The sequence below is a fragment of the Eptesicus fuscus genome, chromosome 11 (genome assembly GCF_027574615.1).
Source record: "Eptesicus fuscus isolate TK198812 chromosome 11, DD_ASM_mEF_20220401, whole genome shotgun sequence".
In the NCBI taxonomy this organism is placed as follows: domain Eukaryota; kingdom Metazoa; phylum Chordata; class Mammalia; order Chiroptera; family Vespertilionidae; genus Eptesicus; species Eptesicus fuscus.
The window spans coordinates 62,371,235-62,393,080 of record NC_072483.1 but is presented as its reverse complement, the minus strand read 5'-3'; the positions used below and the strand labels follow the sequence as shown (position 1 = coordinate 62,393,080).

Below are 21,846 nucleotides of genomic sequence, written 5' to 3'. Positions count from 1 at the left end.
GACCAGCTCAGAGTTGTGCCTGCGTTTCCCTCACCCCAGCCTCACCCTCCTGTGGATCCCGCCTGCTGACTTTGCACAGGTCCTGGGCTGGGTGAGTGAACTCTGAGAAGAGGGTGACAAGGTCTGTGGAATTTGGCTCTGAAGGTGTGCAGAGGGATGTCTTTGGGACCTGGTATTGTAAGTCTTTATATGGGAGACTATTCATTCCATGCATTTGTTGAGCACCTGGTAGGTGCAGATATTGTGCTAGGCCCTGAGGGTACCACTGGGAGCACCTTGAAAGTGAATCTCATTTCTTTTTTTCTCCTCCACTCCATCTCTGCTTCAGAACAGGCCCCCCTCAACTCTACCTGGATCACTGCAATGTCCTTTAAATGGTCTCCTGGATTCATTCTCTCCCAATTCATTCTCTCCCACTCAATATGCCATGTGAACATGCTGACACAGTCCTGAACCTGTCACTTTCTTCGCGAAAACATCTTATGTAACCTCTGTTAACAGTTTGCTGAGTATTCTAGAAATGTTCTCTCTACATACTCTCTCTCTTACCCCCATACCCCCCCCCACACACACACACCTACTTCCTTTTGTTTTATTTAGGCAGAACCACAGCATGTATGTACTATTCTTTATCTATTGTCTTGGTACTTTTCCAATTCAGCACACCTTAAAGTCCTTCCCTCTTTTTAATGATGGTCTATTTTTCTGCTATAGGAATATTCTGGGGTGATACTGAGTGCCGTAGACTGAGTGTTAGTGTTCTCTCAGAATTTATATGTTGAGACCTAACTCCCAAGGTGATGTATTAGGAAGTGGGGCCTGTGGGAGGTGATTAGGGCATGAAGGCGGACTCCTCAAGAACAGGTTAGTGCCTTATAGGGGAGACCCCAGAGAGCGCCCTTGTCCTTCCACTAGAGGGAAGACGGCTACCTATGAACAAGAAAGCTGGCTCTCACCAGATACTGAATCTGCCAGTGCCTTGATCTTGGACTTCCCAGCTTCCAGAACTGTGAGAAATAAATTTCTGTTGTTTATAAGCCCCCTAGTCAGAGGTATTTTGTTACAGCAGCCTTAATGGACAAGACACGAGAAATCATTTCAAGAGCTGAGATGTCCTTGACCAGAAGCTTTTGTGATGTTTTTTGGGTGATAATTTTTGATAGATCATTAATGGACGTAATAATCATAAACCAGCTATTTTAAGGTGATTGTTACAATTGCACATTGGCGGAAATTGAATGGTCAAATGTAATAAGCTTAATTCATTATAAGAGACTAGTAGCCCTGCACATGAATCCGTGTGCCAGTAGCTTGCCAGTGGCTTGCTGCCCTGCCCTCCTGTAGCTCCCCCCGCCCCTTCCTCATAGCTTGCTGCCCTACCCCATCATGTAGCTCTTCACCACCTGCTTGTAGCTCGCTGCCCCACTTGCCTGCTGATCCGTGATCCTGTCGTTACAAGGTCAGTCATTACGCTTCACAGTGTAATGACCATTTGCATATTACATCTTTATTATATAGGATTTAAAATTTTTTTCTACTAACTTTCAGTATAAAGTTTGCTGTTAGGAGTGGGAAGAGGAGAGAAATGTAAATGTTTAAAATGTTTTAAAAATTGCATTTTTACTTTTAAAAATACATTTGAAATACATAAAGACAAGGGACCAGGCCTGGTCAAGAAAAATAACTGAGCAGAAGCCAGAATAGTTGCCGTAACATCTATTGACAACCTTTGGGTCAGGCTATATTCTAAGAACTTTACATGAATTAACTTGTTTAATCATCACTACATTCTTATGATGAAGAAGCCAGACATAGAGAGGTTAAACTGCTTGCCCAGGGTCACATGAAATTTCCTGAACACAAAGAAATGCTGAATATAGACATTATATATATATATATATATAAACATATATATAACATGTATGTATTATAAATATACTAGAGGCCCAGTGCACGAATTTGTGCATTAGTGGGGTCCCTCGGCCTGGCCTGCATCCTCTCACAATCCAGGACCCCTTGGGGGATGTCAGACTGCTGGTTTCGGCCCAGTCCCCACAGGCCAGGCTGAGGGACCCCATCGGTGCACAAATCCATACACCGGGCCTCTAGTATGCATATAAGGTCTTTGATTAATCTCTTCCTGCCCTCCCCCCTCCCTCCTTCCCTCTGAGATTCATCAGTCTATTCCATGTTTCCATGCCTGTGCATTGAGCATTTGCCCCTGGTGGTCAGTGCACGACATAGTTACCGGTCGAATGGTCGCTTAGGCTTTTATATATATAGATATTTTATTTTAAGAGCAAGGAAGATAAATCTCTAGATGCCATAAGTTAATAGGTAATTTTATATCTACCCTGGTGAGTTAATGCTTCAGGAACTATTACACACATGGCCAGGGATATATTTGTTTTAACAGTTTTGGGGGAACAAAAATCAAAACCTTTGAACTTGAACACAGCAAGAAATTGGGAGGGAAATTACAGCACAGAAGTTAAAAATTGTCCTAGGCCATGAGTAGAAATAGAATCACCTACAATAAAATAGAAAATCTGGGTTTGCACATGAGGTTTAAACCTTCACCACTCGTGAAGTACAGAAACTCTAAGATAGAGATGGAGGAAGAAACTTGAGAAATCATGAGCCCTTAACACTGAGGTAGAGACAACTTTGGGGAGGTTTCCACCATCTGGGGCATAGTGGGAACACCTCTACCACCACCTCTGAGAGATAATTTTCATAGAGGATGAGCTCACACACAGAAATTATAAAACATTTGAGGAAGGCCAATATGAAGAATATAAACAATTATGAATTATTTTAAAATAGATTCTAACAAGTTATACAGCATTTGAGGAAATCCAATTGAAGAAAAGCATCCCACAAGAAATGAGAAAATAGAAACAATGGAGTAATATAAAAAGAGACTTAAAAAATAAATAAATTTAAGGTGTTTAGAAAGATAAAGGAGTAAAAATCTGTAAAAACAAAAATAGGAAGTCATTTTTTTTTTTTTTTAGAATTTAAAACCATTTTTTTTAGAACAGTTTTAGGTTCACAGCCAAATTTAGGGGAAGGTACAGCAATTTTCCATATACTCCTTGTCCCCACATATGTATAGCCCCCCCCCCCTTATTAATATTCCCACCAGAGCAGTACATCTATAATATTAAAAGGGTAATATGTAATTAGACCAGACATCCTTCAGGCCATCACTCTGGACGAAGCTGGGGCCAGAGGGAAGCCCGGGTCCCGGGTGCCAGAGGGAAGCCGGTACCAGCAGCCAGGGAAAGGAAGGCCTACTCTTACACAAATTTCATGCATCGGACCTCTAGTTTGTTATAATTTATGAACCTACATTGATACATCATTATCACCCAAATCCATACTTTACATTAGGGTTCAGTCAGTATTGTATGTTTGGACAGATGTATTTTCACTGCCCTAAAAATTGTCTATATTTCTCCTATTCACCCTCCCACCTCAACCACTAGAAATCACTGATTTTTCACTCTCTTTGCAGGATGTCAGAGTTGGAATCATGCAGTGTGCAGCCTTAGCAGTTGGCTTCTTTCACTTTGTAATATGTTTTTAAGGTTTCTCCATGTCTTTTCATGGCTTAATAGTGCATTGCTTTTTAATGCTGAGGAAATTAGTTTTTGAAAAAGTAAATTCAAAGAGGAACTAAGTAGAAATTGTAGAAATAAAAAACCCCAAAACATTGCATTAGAAAAAAATAAAAACACACCTCTAGATTTACAACTCTAGATTTTGAGATTTGGAAGATATATCAGGTAAAGCACCCAGAATGAAGCACCAGGAGGCAAAGAGATGGGAAACATGAAAAATAAGTCAAACGACATCTGAAGAACAAATCAAGAAAACCAAGTATACATTGAAGATGCTGTTCTAAAGGAGAGAGGGGAGGAGAGGCAATGTTCAAGCATTAATGACTGAGAAATTTTCACAATTGAAGAAAGACATGTCCTCTGAGTTTGGAAAAGCATTCTGAGTCCACAAGGTAAATAAAAATGAATTCACACCTGGCCAGCCCATAGTGGGACTGCAGAACATCAAAGGTAAGGAAAAATAAAGGTAAGAGAGAAAACAGATTGCAATCAAAGTAATGATGATCCTGGTCAGCCAGCTCTGTCCTGCTTTCTTGCTTCCTCACACTCAAACTTTGCATCCACTACGTGCTGCTAAAATGTTCTACCTCTGCTTCTGTAAATTTTACTTTTCTTCCTGGTCTAGCTCAGATCATAAGCCTTCGTCCAGGAAGTCTTCCTGACTACCCCTGTTCTTACCACTTCCCCTTGCTCTTAGTAACTGTCACCATTACAGTCCACCCCTGACTCCTGGGTGACTGGCTTCTGTTCCTTGGATGTTTGCCTTTCCCCCCCACACAAATTAATAAACACGGGAAGCTCTGGGACCTTATCCAGGATCTTTCTCTACTCCTTCCAAGTTAGTATGGTGTTGGCTACATGTATGTGTTTGGTGAATATATATATATTTTTATGTTTTTATTAATTTGAGAGAGAGCGGAAAGGAGAGGGAGAGACAGAAACATCATCGGCTGCCTCCCGCATGCTTCCTACTGGTTATCGAGCCTGAAACCTGGACATGTTCCCTGATGGGGAATTAAACCGGTGACCTTCTGGTCAATCAACTGAGCCATACCAGCCAGAGCTCAGTGAACATTTTTGAACACAATAAATTTATCCTTTGGAGTCAAATATAAGTTAAATTTTCAAGCTGAGTCAAGCTCAGTTTTATAAGTTCTTTGAGCCCTTTTGATGGTCTGGCCAGGATAAAGTGAGTAGGCACTCTTAGTCCACATATTATTACTTATCATCATTTTTAAAATAATGTATTTTTTTTGCCTGGCTGGAGTGGCTCAGTAGTTGTGTATCGACCTATGAACCAGGAGATCACAATTTGAGTCCTGGTCATGGCACATGCCCTGGTTGTGAGCTCAATCCCCAGTAGGGAGCATGCAGGAGGTAGCTGATCAATGATTCTCTTTCATCATTGATGTTTATATCTCTCTCCCTCTTCCTTCCTCTCTGAAATCAATAAAAACTTATTTTTTTAAAAAAATGTCTTTTAAAACTAATAATTAAATCATATGTGCCTGGAAGAGTACAGGAAGTAAATAAATATCGTTTGTAATCCCACTAGTTAAAATTGACTACCGATAGTATTTATTTATTCATTCTATATTCACTGGATATTTGCTAAGTATCTATTTTGTCACAGGCACTGTGCTAAGTTTTGGGGGATGCAGCAATACATATGTGGTATAATTTTTGTTTATTTTTAATATAGATTTCTGAGTATATAATATGCAGATTTACAAGAGTAAGATCCTAGTTTATATGCTATCTTGTATCCCAACATTTTCATGCATTATCTTTAAAACATGGTTTTAATTAATCAGCTGCCTAATATACTCCATTTTATGGATGTGTTATGATTTCTTTAATGAGTCACCACCCTACACTTACCTCGCTTTTAAAATACCCCTTCTATGGCCCATTGAATTAGTTGGAACACAGCCAGTATATAACAGCATCGACTTCAAGGTGATTCCTAGACCTCCAGGGGGTGTGAGTCAGAGCGAGGGTCTGGGTTTACGAGGGTGTTCACATGGACTGGCTTTTGCATGGGACTTTCAAACATAAATTCTAAGGCCAGACCATAAACCTTTCTCTGCAAACTGATGAGAGGTTTAGACCAGAGCAGGAACAAGGGGACCCAGAACTGGCCATCCAGGGGTCACTCTGACCTGGGGGGCAGCCAAGGAGAGCTGAACTTGGCTCTGAGCCACAGGAACCACCTAGAGCTGAAGATAATCATGGGAGAACTATGGCCAGTGGAGGGAAGGGAAATAAGTTAGGGAGGCCTCCCTCATCCCTCAGTTCTAGACGAAGCCAAGAAGTGCACTTTGAAGTGAATGGACTGCCTTCAGGTTTTTCCAGCTCCTGAGGCCTCACCCACACTGGCAGTGGGCTGGGTGAGCTGGGTTATATTTTCTGACAGTGTGCCAGCTCCTGACTCGTCCTCCTGGGAATGAACTTGGGGCCCATGGATGGTGCTGTTTAGACATGTTGTGATGGGTCCAGAAGAAAAGGGCTTGTTGCCATGGCAGTCCTTATCATGAGCTGATGCTGGGTTAAGAGATTTAGACAGGTTATCTAAAGTCTCACATTGTCAGCCCTGCCTGGAAAGGCAGCCTCGTCCATTCATTCACTCAATTGATGAGTATGGATAGAGCACTGATGATTATCTGAAACGCCATTGGTAACTGGGTTATAGACAGGTGAGTTATATAGTCTGCTCCAGGCAACTTAGTCTACTGTGATGTATTTGTTCCCATTTTTTCAGCAGAGGAAACTGAGGTCTCAAGAGATCAAGAAGGCTGCCCTGCTCACCTAGCTGCCCCAGGCAGAGCCCAAAGAGGAGTTGCATCCTGGGTGGCTCCAGGTCCTCCTGCACGTCCACACCCTCCCAGGCCCTGGAGGTCTGTTCCCTGATATGCACACACTTTGCCCGCTGCATCCGTTTAAGAGGCAAGCCTGACTCAGGTGGCCTGCGGCTCACCCTGATTCAGCGTGACTTGTAGATAAGTCCTTCCCCGGATGAGGAGAGGCAGTGCCCTCCAGGGCTGGGCCTCTACACTGACACTGCCTGGGGCCTCCCTCAGGTGTTTATAGGCACAGGCCCAGTAGTGGAGCCGTGAGTCTCGGGGTGAAGCCAGGGGAACACAGGAGCTGCGCTGACCTTCTCAAAGCTGGTTCCCACTGCCTCTTCTCACACACTCTGACGTCCAATCCAGGCCCCGGGATCCTACCTGGAGCACTCCCTGAGGTAAGGCTTCTCTTGGAATTGACCCACCTGTTCCTTTGTTGATATAAACAAGAGTTCTCCTGTACCAGGTAATTACGGGGTGATGGTGCCATACTTGGGAATGCCTCAGACAGTGGCCATTTTTTTTAAGTGTACTAGCTCATGGCCCCTCAACCCCCGATATAGTGCTCACTCTGTTTTGGGGGTATCCAGGGGAGATGTTGGATGGGAAATGTGGGAGAAGGCTCAGATCAGCCAGTTCAGGAAAACTCCTCATTCTGCCTCCAAGTTATTGCTGGTCTGAGCTTCCAGAAGGCTGCTCGGACTCCTGTCCTGGCGTGGGAGTTGGGAGAGCTCCTCTCAGCTGCGTTGAGCCCATGGAAATGGGGTTTTCTGGGCGGGGGGAGAGCTCTTTGGGTTTGCTGCCACATACGCTTGCTTTGCTGGAACTGATGGCAGACCACATGCGAGCCCCTGTCTGCTCTTTGGAGAGATGGCATTATTTCAACGTGGTAGCCAACAGGCCAACATTCCATCCAAAACTGGCCCCAAGAACCAGGGCTATTCCTCTGGGGAAAGCTGCAAAGTGCGCCTTTCTTGCTCCCAGAAGCACTGGCTGTCACTTACTGTGGGCTTCTGAGGGGCAGGGACCAGGCTGGTGTGTTTACCTGTTGCCAGGCACAGGGAAGGTGTTCCATACAGATCTGAGTTGGCAAAGATGCCTCCTGAAGTGGGTGAGGGAAGCCAGCAGCCAGTGTGCTCCCAACAGGAGAGAGAGAGGAGGGGGGCAGGGGCCCTCCACCGCTCGCCTTTGGTTAAGAAGCATTCAGACCTCAGGGTCCCAGCTGTGGGTCTGTGGCAGGAGAATCCAGTGGTTAGGGGCGTGTGTTCTGAAATAAGGCAGATCCAGGCTCAAATCCACCCACCTTCGCAGACTTAAGGAAGTCATCCACCGCCTCCCTGACTCACTTCTCGGTTTCCCCATATCTGAGATGGGAGCACGAGAGCCGGCCTTGTAGGCAGAGTGAGGAGAAGTAAGATGCTTTGCTCCAGGTTTGGCGCCCACAAGACTACAAGCCCTGCCAGCTGCTGGTAGCCTTAGGTGGGACCATCTGGAATCGTCACTACTCAATCATTTTTGGCCTACCAAATGGCAGTTTTTCATGGTGCAAACTGACTTTATCATCTCTCTGGTTGCCTTTGTGCTGCCATGTGGGACTGGGTTGTGTCGGGGCCCCTGCTCAGGCTCCCCCAAAGAGTCAGGGCCTAACTCCGTGCCTGCTCTGGAGATGAAGGGGCCAACGCAATCACCTTCTTCAGCCCCTTTCTTGCCAGGTGGGGAGATGGACCTCCAAGAGGAAGGTTCTTGCCCAAAGATACACAACTTACTGGACATGAACGTAGGCCCAGAATCTGATTGCTAATTCAGTTTTCTTTCCACTATCTTAGCCTGAAGCTGCTGCCACATTTGGAGCTAGGGCTGGGGCCAAGTGGGCCAGCTAGCTACCTGCATGAGGTGCTAAGGCATCGTGTGACAAGGTACAGGAAGATGGCACCTTCCAGAACTGCCCTGAGAGGCAAGCTGTGTGGGTCAGAAGAGTCTGTAGTCCCAGCTCTGACACTGAAGGGCTGGGTGAGCTCAATTTCCTCATCCGTACAATGGTGGACAATGATAGCATCAACTTCGTGGGGGTGTTGTGGGGATGAAATGAGTACATAATTGTGAATCATATTGTAAAATAATATAATTTGTAAATATAACTTCCAAAAAAACTTTTTTTTTAATATTATAGAGCACTTAAAGAGTGCTCAGCAATTGGTAAGGGCCACTTTTGTGTTTGCTATTATCCTAAAGACATGTGGGGATTGGTATTGCTGATAAGTGTGTGAATTTGGGCTGGTGCTGAGTTACTGAGAATAGAGAAGAGCTCTCTAGAATGGACCCCAAGATCCCCCTTTCCTCTACCCCATCTCCTCCTGCATCAGCTGTGGCTCTAAATATTTAAGGGGCAAATACTTTTTATTTTTTATTTATTTATTTTTATTTTATTTTTATTTTTAAAATATATTTTATTGATTTTTTACAGAGAGGAAGAGAGAGGGATAGAGAGTTAGAAACATCGATGAGAGAGAAACATCGATCAGCTGCCTCCTGCACACCCCCCACTGGGGATGTGCCCGCAACCAAGGCACATGCCCCTGACCGGAATCGAACCTGGGACCCTTGAGTCCGCAGGCCGACGCTCTATCCACTGAGCCAAACCGGTTTCGGCCGGCAAATACTTTTTATATTAGCAGCCTGTGGGGACTGGGGTTAGTGTGTCTTACTCATAAAGCATCCCAAGTTCCTAAACAATGTAGGGCACAAAATAAAAGCACAGTGAATCTTTGCTATATGAGTGAATACATTTGTTCCCACCCTAAAGGATTTGAGTCTAAAGGAGGAATCTGGAAAACAATCAGAGTTGCTCTGGAAATAAATTCAGAATACTTTAAACTCGGCATTCTTTTTTTGCTTTTAATATATTTTTTATTGATTTCAGAGAGGAAGGAAGAGGGAGAAAGAGATAGAAACATCAATGATGAGAGAGAATCATTGATTGGCTGCTTCCTGCACGTCCCCTACTAGGGATCGAGCCTGCAACCCAGGCAGGTACCCCTGACCGGAATCGAACCTGGGACCCTTCAGTCTGCAGGCCGATGCTCTATCCACTGAGCCAAACCGGCTAGAGCCAGCATTCTTAAATCCTCCCTTATTTGTCCTCCAAATCGTATGAATTGCTGTTTTTTTTATCTCTAAGAGCCAGGCTCCCCGCTCCATTATCACAACTCTACTCCATGCTTTTATTTTATCTCACCTGGAAAATTGCAACAGACTCACCTTCTGCCCTTGTCCCCAGAAGCCAAAAGAAGGACTACCTTAAAAATAATTTAGATCAGATCCCTCCCTTGCCCAAACACATCTGAACTCTTCCCTTTGCCTCCAGGTTAAAACCCAAGTCCAGTGGTCAATAAGCTCATACAAAGATGCTCAACATCACTAATCATTCAGGGAAATGCAAATCACAACCACAGTGAGACAGCACTTCACACCCACGCTGATGGCTATCATCAAAAGGACACAATCTGCAGAGGTGAGGAGGATATGGAGAGACTGGAGCCCTCATATATTGCTGGTGTGCTGTAAACCACTGCAGCTGCTATGGGAACAGCCTGCAGCTCCTCAAACGGTTAAACATAGGATTACCACAGGGCCCAGCAATTCCACTCCTAGGTAAATACCCAAGAGCTAAATAAATCCTGATCAATTTTCTCACTAGCTGGTTTTGCTCAGTGGATAGAGCGTTGGCCTGCAGACTGAAGGGTCCCAGGTTTGATTCTGGTCAAGGGCATGTACCTTGGTTGTAGGCTCCTCCCCAGCTCAGGCCCTGGACAGGGCGTGTGCAGGAGGCAACCAATCGAAGTGTTTCTCTCTGTCTTTCCCTCTCTTTTCCGCTCTCTCTAAAAATCAATGGAAAATATCCACGGGTGAGGATTAAAAATAAATAAATAAATAAATCCTGATCAATTTTCTAGAAAACACTATTATGCTGAATCGTCTCCCCATTTTCATTTCAATTTTGAATCGTATTTGATTCTTTCCCACCTATATTTCATAACAAAGTTTCTGGCTAACAAGCCCTATATTCTTGGACTACAGTTTCCACGTGGAGATTTTATCACAACGACTTAGTTCTTCCCCCCCACCCCCCGCCCCGCCGTTCCCGCCACCCCGTTTAGGCAGCCATGCATTTTTACCTTGTGCAGTATTTGCCCTTATTAGTTTTATTTTGTTATATTGTCTTAACAAAAATGTTCATTATGGATTGAATGAAATACTGATAGATTGCATAGATTTCTCAAACATGTTAAATAAGTTTTAAATCTATAATAATGTACACAGTAGGAAAAAAATGCAGGCAAGAGGAACAGGTATATAGCGGAGAGGCGGTGTGCCTCCTAGGGCAGCTGCAGCTGACCCCTGGGAGCCCTGGACCTGTGCTGGCCCTCAGAGATCCAGATAGGTCATGGGGCCAGGTCTTCAGGCTCTGGGCCGGCCAGCCATCAGATGCAGCCTTTCCTGGGGATGACCAGGAGGGGGTTATTTGATGGGAATCTCGTCCCTCCTGCTCAGCTGAGAGCCATCTGCTCTGCAGCCAGCACTCCCTGCAGCTGGGGGTACATCCCCCTGAAGGAGACCCCAGGTGACCCAGCATGGAGACCACTGTCACACATAGTCACCAAGTTAACTCGGTGACTACCCTTTTTGATCAAATGCCTTTTTTTTTTTTTTCTGAAAAGCAGCCATGTGTAAAAATTATTCATTGTCATTATATCTCCAATAGCCCAACAGATCGCCAAACTTCCAAAAGCTGAAGGAATTGAGTCGTCTGCTAATCCAAGCTCAGTCTTCAGTCCCTTCAGAATCACTTCTCTCTTGGACATCTTTAACCTGTTGATATATTTTCATCTGATCAAGCATTTTTGTAGGCTGTGAGGTAAGTGAATAGGGCAATGCTTTCTATCCGGTCATCTCCCCTAGCCTGTGTTTCAATGTCCCAAAGTTCAATTAACAGAACCGGGGCGTTGCCCTGAACTGAACTCAACACTTTGGAAGCTTATTTAAAAAAAAATTTTTTTTGTACCTCTGGAGGACCCTCCCAGCCTCTCTCTTCCATTCCAGATGTTTCCTCTTCCCCCAGGGGTGGGGTCCCCACACTAGCGGCAGCTGGGAACTCAGCCTCAGGCAGCCTGGAAAGCAAGCCTGCAAAATCAAGGCTTCCCCCCACTTTTTTCCTTTTTTCTAAGGTGACTTCCAGGCCTGCAGAGTTATAAAAAGTTCTTATGTGTCCTTTTCTGGCAGTTGGACAGCTGCAGAATGCCACTTGGCAAACACTTTTATCCAACCCAAGGCTTGGCATTTGATGGGCAAAAGCAGCTGAAGGTTATCACAGATTTGTCCTAGCAAGGTTTGTTAACTCATAATAAAAATTCAACACAGAATGTGCTTTTCCAAATACCCCTTCCCTGAAGTGTCATGGACAGAGCACTGCCAAACTCCATGGCAGGCACGTGTAGCATCAGAGATAGGCTCTTGGAAGGTAATAAGAGAGACATGGGGAAGGAGGACAGGCCACCAACCTCAGCTACCTCGCCCTTGCAGTGGGCACCCCCTGCCTGGGAGGATAGCTCAGCCCCATCTCAGGATGTGACTTCAGAGAACTCATTTCTTTCTGCACCTCCCCCAGACCCCATGGCATCCCTCCCCGTCCTGCAGAAGGAGAGAGTGTTCAAGTCGGGAGCACAGGCCTACAGAATCCCTGCTCTGCTCTACCTGCCGCAGCAGAAGACTCTGCTGGCCTTCGCAGAAAGGCGCAAGAGCAAGAAGGACGAGGACGCAGAGCTGATTGTCCTGCGCAGGGGAAGCTATGATGAGTCCACCCACCAGGTCCAGGTAAGGCAGGATGAGGCTACACTAGCTCTGCTGGGAATATGGGGACCATGACATTCTTAGATGGCTGGGGTCTAGGGAACAGAGGGAAAGGAGACATTGAAACCCAGGAGGGATTCAGGGCCCTACCATGGATGGGGCAGAGAAAGTTCCCCAAAGTGGTCACCCAGAAAATGTGGGTTCACTGGGACCAAGTCCAGTTGGCCTGGCAGCATCGGCTTCAGTGCAGGATGGGACAAGTCCAGGGATACTGGTACTCGGAAGGGTTTTCCTGTGTGATTGAGAACCCAGGGAGGACTAGTTTAGAATTCCATAACTGGGTTGTATCCTTTGAGTAAAATCAACCTGGGGAGTGGGACCTGGGAAGGGTTGGAGTAATTGCTGTGTTCTAAAGTCCCAGCATGTAGATCAAGTAATTGATTTTGACAAAGACATCCAAGGCTGGCCTATCACATATTACTATCAGTATTATCATTACTCTGTGGTCATTATTACATAGCAGCTGTTCAGAGCATGGGGTTTGAAGCAGATGGACCTGGGTTCAAGTCCTGGTTCTATCAGTTAGAGGTATGGTCTTGGGCAACTCACCTTCCTTATCTAAGCCTTCCATTCTCCAGTCGTAGGTTGGAGCTAATGACACCTGTTCCCCAGGAATTAGGGGTTAGGCTCTTGGCACAGTATCTGCCTTTAGAAGGCTCACTGGGGGACAGGTGTTAATGAATGGGGGTAGATGGCAGAGCTGCCGCATATATGACATAGACTTTGGGATTATGGGAGTTCCATGCGAGTCCTAGTGTCATGTAGTTGCCCCTCCCAGACTATATAATAGAGTATGGTGTATAGAAGATGGAGAGTGATGGTCATATTCTGTCGCACACAGGTCAGACTATTGTGGTTACTACTAGGGCTTTACTTTTAAAGAATGGGAAGTTGGACTGGGCTGGTAGGTTGAGGGAAGCAGGATGAAGTTGGGAATGGCTTGTGCCCAAAGGATCTCTGCTTCTAGCCCCCGTAGGTGCTCTGATACATGTTGGTGGGAATGGAGGCAGCAGACATTCAGGAGGAGTGGGCTGCTGTGCAGGAGGTGAGGTGGAGCCTGCCTCCCATAGCTCTGGGAGGTGATGTGAGTTGAGTGAGTGGTAGATGAACACTTCCTCCATGACCTTTGACCTAACCCCATGAGACACCCCCCACCCAGAGTGCAACTCTGTCACTGTCACTGGTCATTTCAAGGCAGTGCTTGTCTTTCTTCCTCTCCTCACATTCAGTGGCACGCTCAGGAAGTGGTTAACGAAGCCCAGCTGGAAGGCCACCGGTCCATGAACCCAAGTCCCTTGTATGATGAGAACACGGGGACCCTCTTCCTCTTCTTCATTGCCATCCCCAGGCACATCTCTGAGCAACACCAACTCCACACCAGGGTCAATGTGACGCGGCTGTGCCAAGTCACCAGCACTGACCACGGCAGGTCCTGGAGCCCCACCAAGGACCTCACCACCTCTGCCATTGGCTCGGCCCACGAGGAATGGGCCACCTTTGCGGTGGGCCCGGGGCACTGTCTGCAGCTGCACAATGAGGCACAGAGCCTGGTGGTGCCAGCCTACGCCTACCGGAAAATCCGTGCCCACGGGAGGCCCAGCCCCGCCGCTTTCTGCTTCATCAGCCACAACCACGGGCTCACGTGGGAAAGAGGCAACTTTGTGGCCCCGGAAACCGTGGAGTGCCAAGTGGCTGAGGTCGGGGGTGCAAAACAGAGGATGGTATATCTCAATGCTAGAAGCCCCCGTGGGGCCAGGATTCAGGCCGAGAGTGTTAACGACGGGCTTGATTTCAGGGGGGCCCAACTGGTACAGAAGCTTGTGGAGCCTCCCCATGGCTGCCATGGGAGTGTGATCACCTTCCCCAGCCCCAGAGAGGGGTCAGGACCCTCAGACAAGTGGCTGCTCTACACTCACCCGACTGACCCCCGGCAGAGATCCAACCTAGGTGCCTACCTCAATACACGGCCCCCGGCCTCTAACGCCTGGTCCCAGCCGGCCCTGCTGGCTGAGGGCAGCTGCGCCTACTCAGACCTTCAGAGCCTGGGTATCGGCCCCGATGGCTCACCCCAGTTTGGGTGTCTGTATGAATATGATAACTATGAGGAGATCATCTTCCTCATGTTCACCCTGAAACAAGCCTTCCCAACTGAATTTTTGGCTCAGTGAGCCCGCTATGTGCTACCCCCTCTTCTTGTCCCCCTAATCATGCAAATACCCTATGACCCAGCAATTCCACTCGGAAGTATACATCCAAGAGAAATGCATGCATATAGCTGCAAAATTCATGGATGAGCATATTTACAGCAGCTTCATTCATAAGAGTCCTAAACTGGAAACAACCCAAATGTGAATTGAAAACAGAACGAATAACTGAATTAGGGACTATTGATGCAACGGAATATTACCCAATAATAAAAGAATGAACTACTGCTACACATAATAGTATGCTTGATTTTCAGATGGTATGTTGAGTGAAAGAAGCCAGACTCAAAATAATACATACTTTATAATTCTATGTACATGAAGTTCAAGAACAGGCAAATCCCAATCTATGGTAATCTATGGTATATACATCAAGATACTGGTCGAGGAATACTGTTCACTGTGAAAGGTCCTGGGAACATTCTAATGTTTGACCTGGTGCTGGTCAGGAGGGTGCATCCGAATGTGAAAATTCAATGAGTCATACACATATGATTTGTGTACCTTACTGTATGCATGTTATACCTCAATAAAATGTAAAAGTTGAACTGAATAGTGGATTTGCCAATTAAACCTCCAAATCAATATGTTACATTGGATTGTAAAACTTTGGAACTGAATTTTTTAAATAAACTTTTTTGGAGGAATAATGATAGATTTACAGAAAATTTGCAAAAATAGTATGGAGTTTGCCATACATCCCACACCGGGTTTCTCCCAGTGTTAGTATCTTACATATCTGGTGTATTAGTCAAAACTAAGAGATAAACATTGCTCTATTACTATTACCTGAACTCCAGAGTTTATTTGGATTTCACCAGTTTTTCCACTAATGTCCTTTTTCTGTCCTAGGATCCAATTCAGGATATATTTAGTGCATTGAGTGAAATTGAATTTTTACTATAATTTGTGTCCATAGAGATACACACATACCCAGAGACTGGTGCACAGCTACAACAGGCCCCTCCCCTTCACCCACCTTCCCCTAAAAAACACTTGTTGAACATATAAATAAGCAAGCAAATGCCAAGAATATGTGCTTCAGGCCTGGACTGCTGGACTGCAAATGTCAGAAGTTCAGGCTTTAAAGGCTCAGAAAGGGAACCCCCAGGTCAGTTACCCCAGAGCTCCAGGTCTAGGATGTGGCACATTGTCCGGGGGACTTGTCAGTTTTAAGCCCAGTGCTAACTAAACATTTTCCTTCATGCCATTGCCTGGGACATGGAGGACTGGTTTGGAAAGTGTGTGTGTGTGTGTGTGTGTGTGTGTGTGTGTGTGTGTGTGTGTGTGTCTGTGTGTGTGTGTGTGTGTGTGTGGTACATGGTCACTGTCCTTGCACTGCCCAAGTGAGAGGGAGTCTGGTAGAGCAGCTGTGGTTAATATTCTGCCTGGTGACCTGACAAGCAGGGCGCAGACTCAGCAGGTATCAGGGAGCCTGATCTCACCAGTGTACTACCCTTAGAGCAGAGCTCCAGGTTTGGGGAGCCCCCTTGGTCCTGGTCCTTGCAGATATTTGACTCAGGGCTGCTATCAGCATGGAGAAATTGGATCTGTTATCACCATTAGGAACCCCCAGGGCCAGGTTCAACATTTCCATCATGTCCCCATTCATTTCTCCTCTGTGTTCAGTCAAGGCATATAATGGCTCATTAAATGATAGTGGAGTATTGAGAGCTTCATGCTGAGGTCTCACCTATTCCCTCAAGTATTACAAAGTCTTTGCAGAGCTAGTCTACTAAGGACCCTCGGAATAGATTGGGGTCCACACCACCTACTGCAGGCACCAAGAGTTCAGTTTGTTCCCCGGGATGGCTGAAGACCAAAATTCCACAACAAATGTGCGTTGAGTGTCAGTAAGAGACCAGATGTTGTTCTAGGAGATGAGGATTCAATAGTGACAAGACACTCTCAAGAAACCCTCATCTCATGGAATAAAGTGGACAATAAACACATAAGCAACTAAATAGGAAATGCAACTCTGCTAATTAGTGATAAAAATAATATAGAAGGGAACAATATGATCAAGAGCTGCAGCTGCTGTACCTGGATCATCAGAGACCACATCTCTGAGGAAGTGACATCTTAACAGAGGTCCAGAAGAGATAATACATTTGATTGTTCTCCTCAAGGAGCCATCACCATGGACTGAGGACCTGGCCAGGGTCTAGCTGGATGTGGGCCCACAGGACATATTCTCCTACCTTTCCCTAGGGTTTCCCTTGGAGCCCACTCCCTGGGTTTCTACCTGTACTTAGAGTGGCCCCTGTAGCACAGCATCACTGGGGAAGTTGTGAGAAATGCAAGTCCTTGGGTCGTCCTGAGTCCTACAGACCCTTTGAACCTGAAACTCAGGGCCCAGCAATCTGTCTTAACAAGCCTTCCAGGTGATTCTGGTGTGTGCAAGATTTGAGAACCTGGAGAAACCCTGGTGTAAACCTCAACCTAGCCAAGACTTTGTTCAAGATGCGGTACGCTCCTCCCAGTTCTGTAAGACCACCTTGACCACCCTGGTGGTCTTACTGATACAATGGCTGCCTGCGGGACTCAAGACTTAGAAACTCTGGGGACCTCAGGTGAAGGTGGTTGATGACTGGGCTAGGAGTAAGAGTCTAGCAAAGCTTTCTCTCTCTGCCAGCAGCATATGTGGATGGAGCAGGAAGAATGTACTGCTGGGGACATCCTTCTAATTTGGTCAAAATCATTAGAAGAGGATGTGCTCTGGGCCTCGAATAAAGATCCTTGGGGAACCTTCCCTTGGTAATAGTGGGCATGCATACCTCTTGTTTTCTGCTGGTCTTTTACTGCCTTACTGCACCCTCCAACCCCCCGTAAGATGTGGTCCACCCCTGACCTGGCTCTTTTTCTGTCATACATCTATGCAACGAACTACAACATCAGTGGGCTCTTGGAAGGTAAATCTGGGCCCTTCTTGGCCATTCTGTAACAAACCTATGTTTCTAATTGACATAACTCAATAGGAAGGCTGGTAATGACTTTTTACATGATTCCAAAGTCATAAAGCTACACAAAGAACTTCTACAGCCTTTGTGTGTTCAGGGCCCTGAGCTGGGGCCACCCCTGTCTGCTCTTGGCAAGTCCACCACCTGCCTTTGTTCCACTGACAGATGCATGTGCCAGGTGCGTGATGATATGGGACATGAGCATACACAAAGTCAGCCATTGGACGGCTGTCCCATGACAGTGGAAACTGTCTGAAATTTGTCTATTGATCATGAAAAAGTCATTTTCAATTGACAAATTTGAAGAGCCACCTTTAGACCAGGTCCACTATAGCCATATTAGATTCCGTCTCCTCCCCTAAGAATTGTAACCATGCCAAAGCCACACACACATGTGCACATACACATGTGCACACACATGCACATGTATGCATATATTCACATAGAGTTTCTGCTCCTATCCTCTCCTCCTCCAGGGACCAGTTTGTCATGTTGATTTATGCCACAAAAGACTGTGCCTCCTAAACAGATGCCCTCGATTGACACCAAGATGGCTTGCAATTCCTCCCAGGAGACACCCTCCTCTGCATTGGACACCTAGGATAGGGTGATGGTGGAGGTCAAGAAGGCCCCTGCCAGAAGTGCATGTGAGGCTTAGGAGAGGAGAGAGAGGGCTGGGGCCTTGTCCAGGGTGCTCACCTTAGAAGGCCCAGAGCCTGCCCCTGTGGAGAGGCTGGGAAGGTGGTCTGCTAAACCCAGTGGTACTGATAGGAAGGGTCTGCCTCTCTCAGGACAGACCCTCTTTCTGCACAGCTGAGATTAATTGGGACAACATGTGGCCAAATAGACTAGCCGAAGCATGTCCATTCTTATAAGTAAGGCCACACATAGCAGCAAGACACAGGTTAGACCTTTAGAGATGAAAGTGACCTTGAATCGAAGTCCATCTGAAGTTTGGTGACTTCCTCAAGACCACATAGCCAGGTAGAAGCAGGGCCAGGAGAGCAACTGGGTTTTCTGAGCCCAGACCAACGTTCCCGCCTCTCTTCTGAGTTGTCTCTATTGTCTGTGCCTGAACATCCAAGAGGTGCAGGGTCTGTGTGTCCAGGTTCTGGGATGCAGAGTTCTGCTTGGTCTGTCTACAGAACCTGTGCCCTCAGCTCCTGGGCACAGTGCCACCTTCCCTGGAATTCCTTCATGGCTTTGTCAGAATGGGCAAGGAAATGGCAGCTTGGATGACAGCCCTGGTCTGAAGACTTGCCAGCGCAGGGTATCTAAAAAGGCAGCGATTCATGCCCAGCCAGGAAGAGTGAAGAGCCCAGAGCTCCAAGGCCCTATTCAACATCGTGAGGTTTCCATGCTGGAGCCAGATTGCCCCCCACCCCCACCATGTGAAGAAGAAAGGAAGGAATCCAGTATTTAAATGGGATACTTGCATCACACTGCTCAAAGAGGTGAGAAAGCTGACTGTACTTTTGGCAAAGTATTACTTCTTCAAATTCCATTTTTGTACTGTTTTTAGGGGAGGGTTTCAAATTACTAGGTGCCGAACATTTAGAAGTGCAAAGAAGTAGGAAAAAAATCCCCGCAAATCCCAATAACCAGAGGTACATTTTCTTCTGGTCTTTCATCTGTGAACTTTTTTCCCCTTAGAACTGAGATCATGAAGCAGAGGCAATGCAGGATGGTACTTTTTCTCCCCACTTGACATTATATATCATAAATATTTCCTCCATGTTATTTTCTTGCAAAAGACACATAACATGGATAATTTAACCATTCCTTGAGTATTAGAAATTGAGGTTATTTTAATTTTTTTCTATTATAAATACAGAGATGAACATCTTTGTGAGCAACTCTTGGTGCTCATCTTTGATTATTTCTGTACATCTTTGATTATTTCCTCTAAAACAGGTGTCCTCAAACTACGGCCCGCGAGCCACATGCGGATGTTTTTGCCGTTTTGTTTTTTTACTTCAAAATAAGATATGTGCAGTGTGCATAGGAATTTGTTCATAGTTTTTTTTTAAACTATAGTCCCCGGCCCTCCAACGGTCTGAGGGACAGTGAACTGGCCCCCTGTTTAAAAAGTTTGAGGACCCTTGCTCTAAAAGGAATTATCGAGTCAGAGATGAACATTTGAAATCTCCTAAAATGTGTTGCTTGTAGATGTAAAGTACAACTCCCATTATGAGTTAAATTCTCCTGTCCTAAAATGACTTTCTTCTTTTATACTTTTAGACACCTGAGCTCTGAGCTCTGAGCATTTATTCTTTAGTTCATGTCATGGTCCTTGCTTCTCCCTGATGTCGTCTATAATCTAGGTATATAATATAGAAAGTTCTAGAATCTGTAGAGGTCAGAAGGGCCCAGAATATTCTTTGGTCTAACTTTGTTCATTTGATGAGAGTTTAACTCAGGCCTGGGGAGGTGAGTGACTTGTTCAAAGTCATACAGTCCTGGCCTAGATGGTATCAGGTCCCTGCAGGCACCGCCGCTTCCCCACTTCTGCCCTGGTCCAGAAGCTCAAGGTTCCCAGCAAACACAGATGGAATCCCGACCATTGTCACCTCTTTTCCTTTTCCTTCACACCTGAAAGGTCATTGGTTGAGTTTTCAGGCCCTCCTCCCTTCTGCACAAGAAGGCTCTGGGTCAGAGGGTACTCAGCTGGCCATTGTTATCTGAACACGTTACTTCCATTCATGGAGCATGTTCTTTCTTTCTAGATCTTTCAATGGCATTCCTAGTGTGGTTTTATAACACCAGGGCCACTTGGAATTCAGTGATAACATAGTTTCTAATGTGCTAACACTTATACTTTTGTTGTTGCTGTTGTTAATCCTCACCCAAGGATATTTTTTCCATTGATTTTTAAAGAGAGTGGAAGGGAGAGGGAGAGATAGAGAGAGAAACATCAATTTGAGAGAGACACATTGATTCGTTCCTCCTGCACTTGCCCGACTGAGACAGGGGATCAAGACAGCAACTGAGGTAGGGGCCCTTGACCAGAATCGAACCTGCAGCCCTTCAGTCCTCAGGCCAATGCTCTAACCACTGACTGAGAAAACTGGCCAGGGCTACTTACACTTTTTAATTCTTTGATCCAACCAGAAAACATTTATTGAATACTCATTATGTGTTAAGTACTGAACTGAGGGTATAAAAAAAGTCTATTGGGACCTGACTGTGCACCGTCAGACATAATTCTAAGCCCTTTGTGTGTGTTTACTCTTATTTCTCACGACAACCCTATGAGACAGGCTACTATTATCATTCCCACTTTACAGAGAAAGAAACTGAGACATACAAAGATTAAGCCACTTGACCATGATTTTACAAGCTGGTAAATGACCAAGCCAGGCAGTTAGGTTCCTGAGCCTGCCCTTCCCCACCTGGCTATGGAGGAGTTAGACTTGTAGACAATTGCCACAGCACAGGACACAAGTTCCCACATAGAGTGTAAGCTCCCGAGGGCAGGGCGGTTTGTTCCCTGCTACCTCCCTGGGGTCTAGGACAGTGGTTGGGCACATGGTAGGCTCTTTAGGCAATATTTGTGGAATGAATGAATGGACACAGGCAAGGTACTGATTTAGTGGTATTAGAGCCCAGCATGAGTGTGGGAGAAGGTCAGAAAAGACGGGCGAGGTAAAGGGCTTGGTGGTCTGCCAGGGAGCTTGCATTTCATCCTACCATAGAGGGAAGGAGTAGCAGACTCAGATTTGCATTTTAGAAAGAAAGCCCTGGTACAAATGGGAGGACAGAGAGATGTGAGTGGAGTGGGGTGGCGCCTGACGGAGGACAAGCCCTTAAAGGTCCCCTTGAAAAGTCTGGGGGATGAACAATGCAAGGGTGGAACACAGCCAGGGCCAATGCATCAAAGGGAGTGGATTCTAGAAGTTCCTACAGATCCAAGATCAATCCGATGTGGGCGGGGATGAAGATGTCATCTGAGTTCTGGCTTGGGAGACTGGGTGGATCGGTGACAGGAATCTAGATGGGCAGAGCATATAGAACAGGTTTTCAGTGTAAAGAGGAGGTGGGGCTTAAGTGTTCATTGAGTATTCACGGAGACAGCGGGAACCATGGGTGGGAGCTCTGGAAGATCTAGGCTAGAAATGCGATTTGGGAGTCATAGGGGCAAAGTGCCCTGGGGAGAGAGAAGGTTAGATAAAAGAGAAGCCAAGAACAAAAGCTAGGGAAACACCAATAGGGCAGAGGGTGGGGCTGAGACTGGATGGTCAGTGGAGGAAGATGGGGAACTGGAGGGAGCAGTCAGAAGAATGTGGGGAGGCCACAGAAGGTG

At 46.0% G+C, this 21,846-nt stretch overlaps 1 protein-coding gene and 1 non-coding gene across 2 annotated transcripts; one reads left to right on the top strand and one right to left on the bottom strand.

Annotated features, from left to right (window-relative positions):
* Window positions 1-11,371: 11,371 nt before the first annotated feature.
* Window positions 11,372-11,505, bottom strand: LOC114230530 (small nucleolar RNA SNORA36 family). Its single transcript, XR_003616446.2, has one exon. It is a non-coding gene; the product is annotated as a small nucleolar RNA SNORA36 family (small nucleolar RNA).
* Window positions 11,506-12,142: 637 nt separating this feature from the next.
* On the top strand, window positions 12,143-14,547 carry NEU2 (neuraminidase 2). The gene is made up of 2 exons (XM_008138414.3): window positions 12,143-12,343; window positions 13,609-14,547. Exons 1-2 carry the CDS (start codon window positions 12,143-12,145, stop codon window positions 14,545-14,547), a joined length of 1,140 nt encoding a protein of 379 aa, XP_008136636.2.
* Window positions 14,548-21,846: the final 7,299 nt, after the last annotated feature.

What these genes read in the sequence shown, in the direction of transcription:
- NEU2 (XM_008138414.3), top strand. Translation starts at nt 12,143, where the DNA reads ATGGCATCCCTCCCCGTCCTGCAGAAGGAGAGAGTGTTCAAGTCGGGA. An exon ending in AGTCCACCCACCAGGTCCAG is followed by an intron (nt 12,344 to 13,608) that starts GTAAGGCAGGAT and finishes CCTCACATTCAG; the next exon opens with TGGCACGCTCAGGAAGTGGT.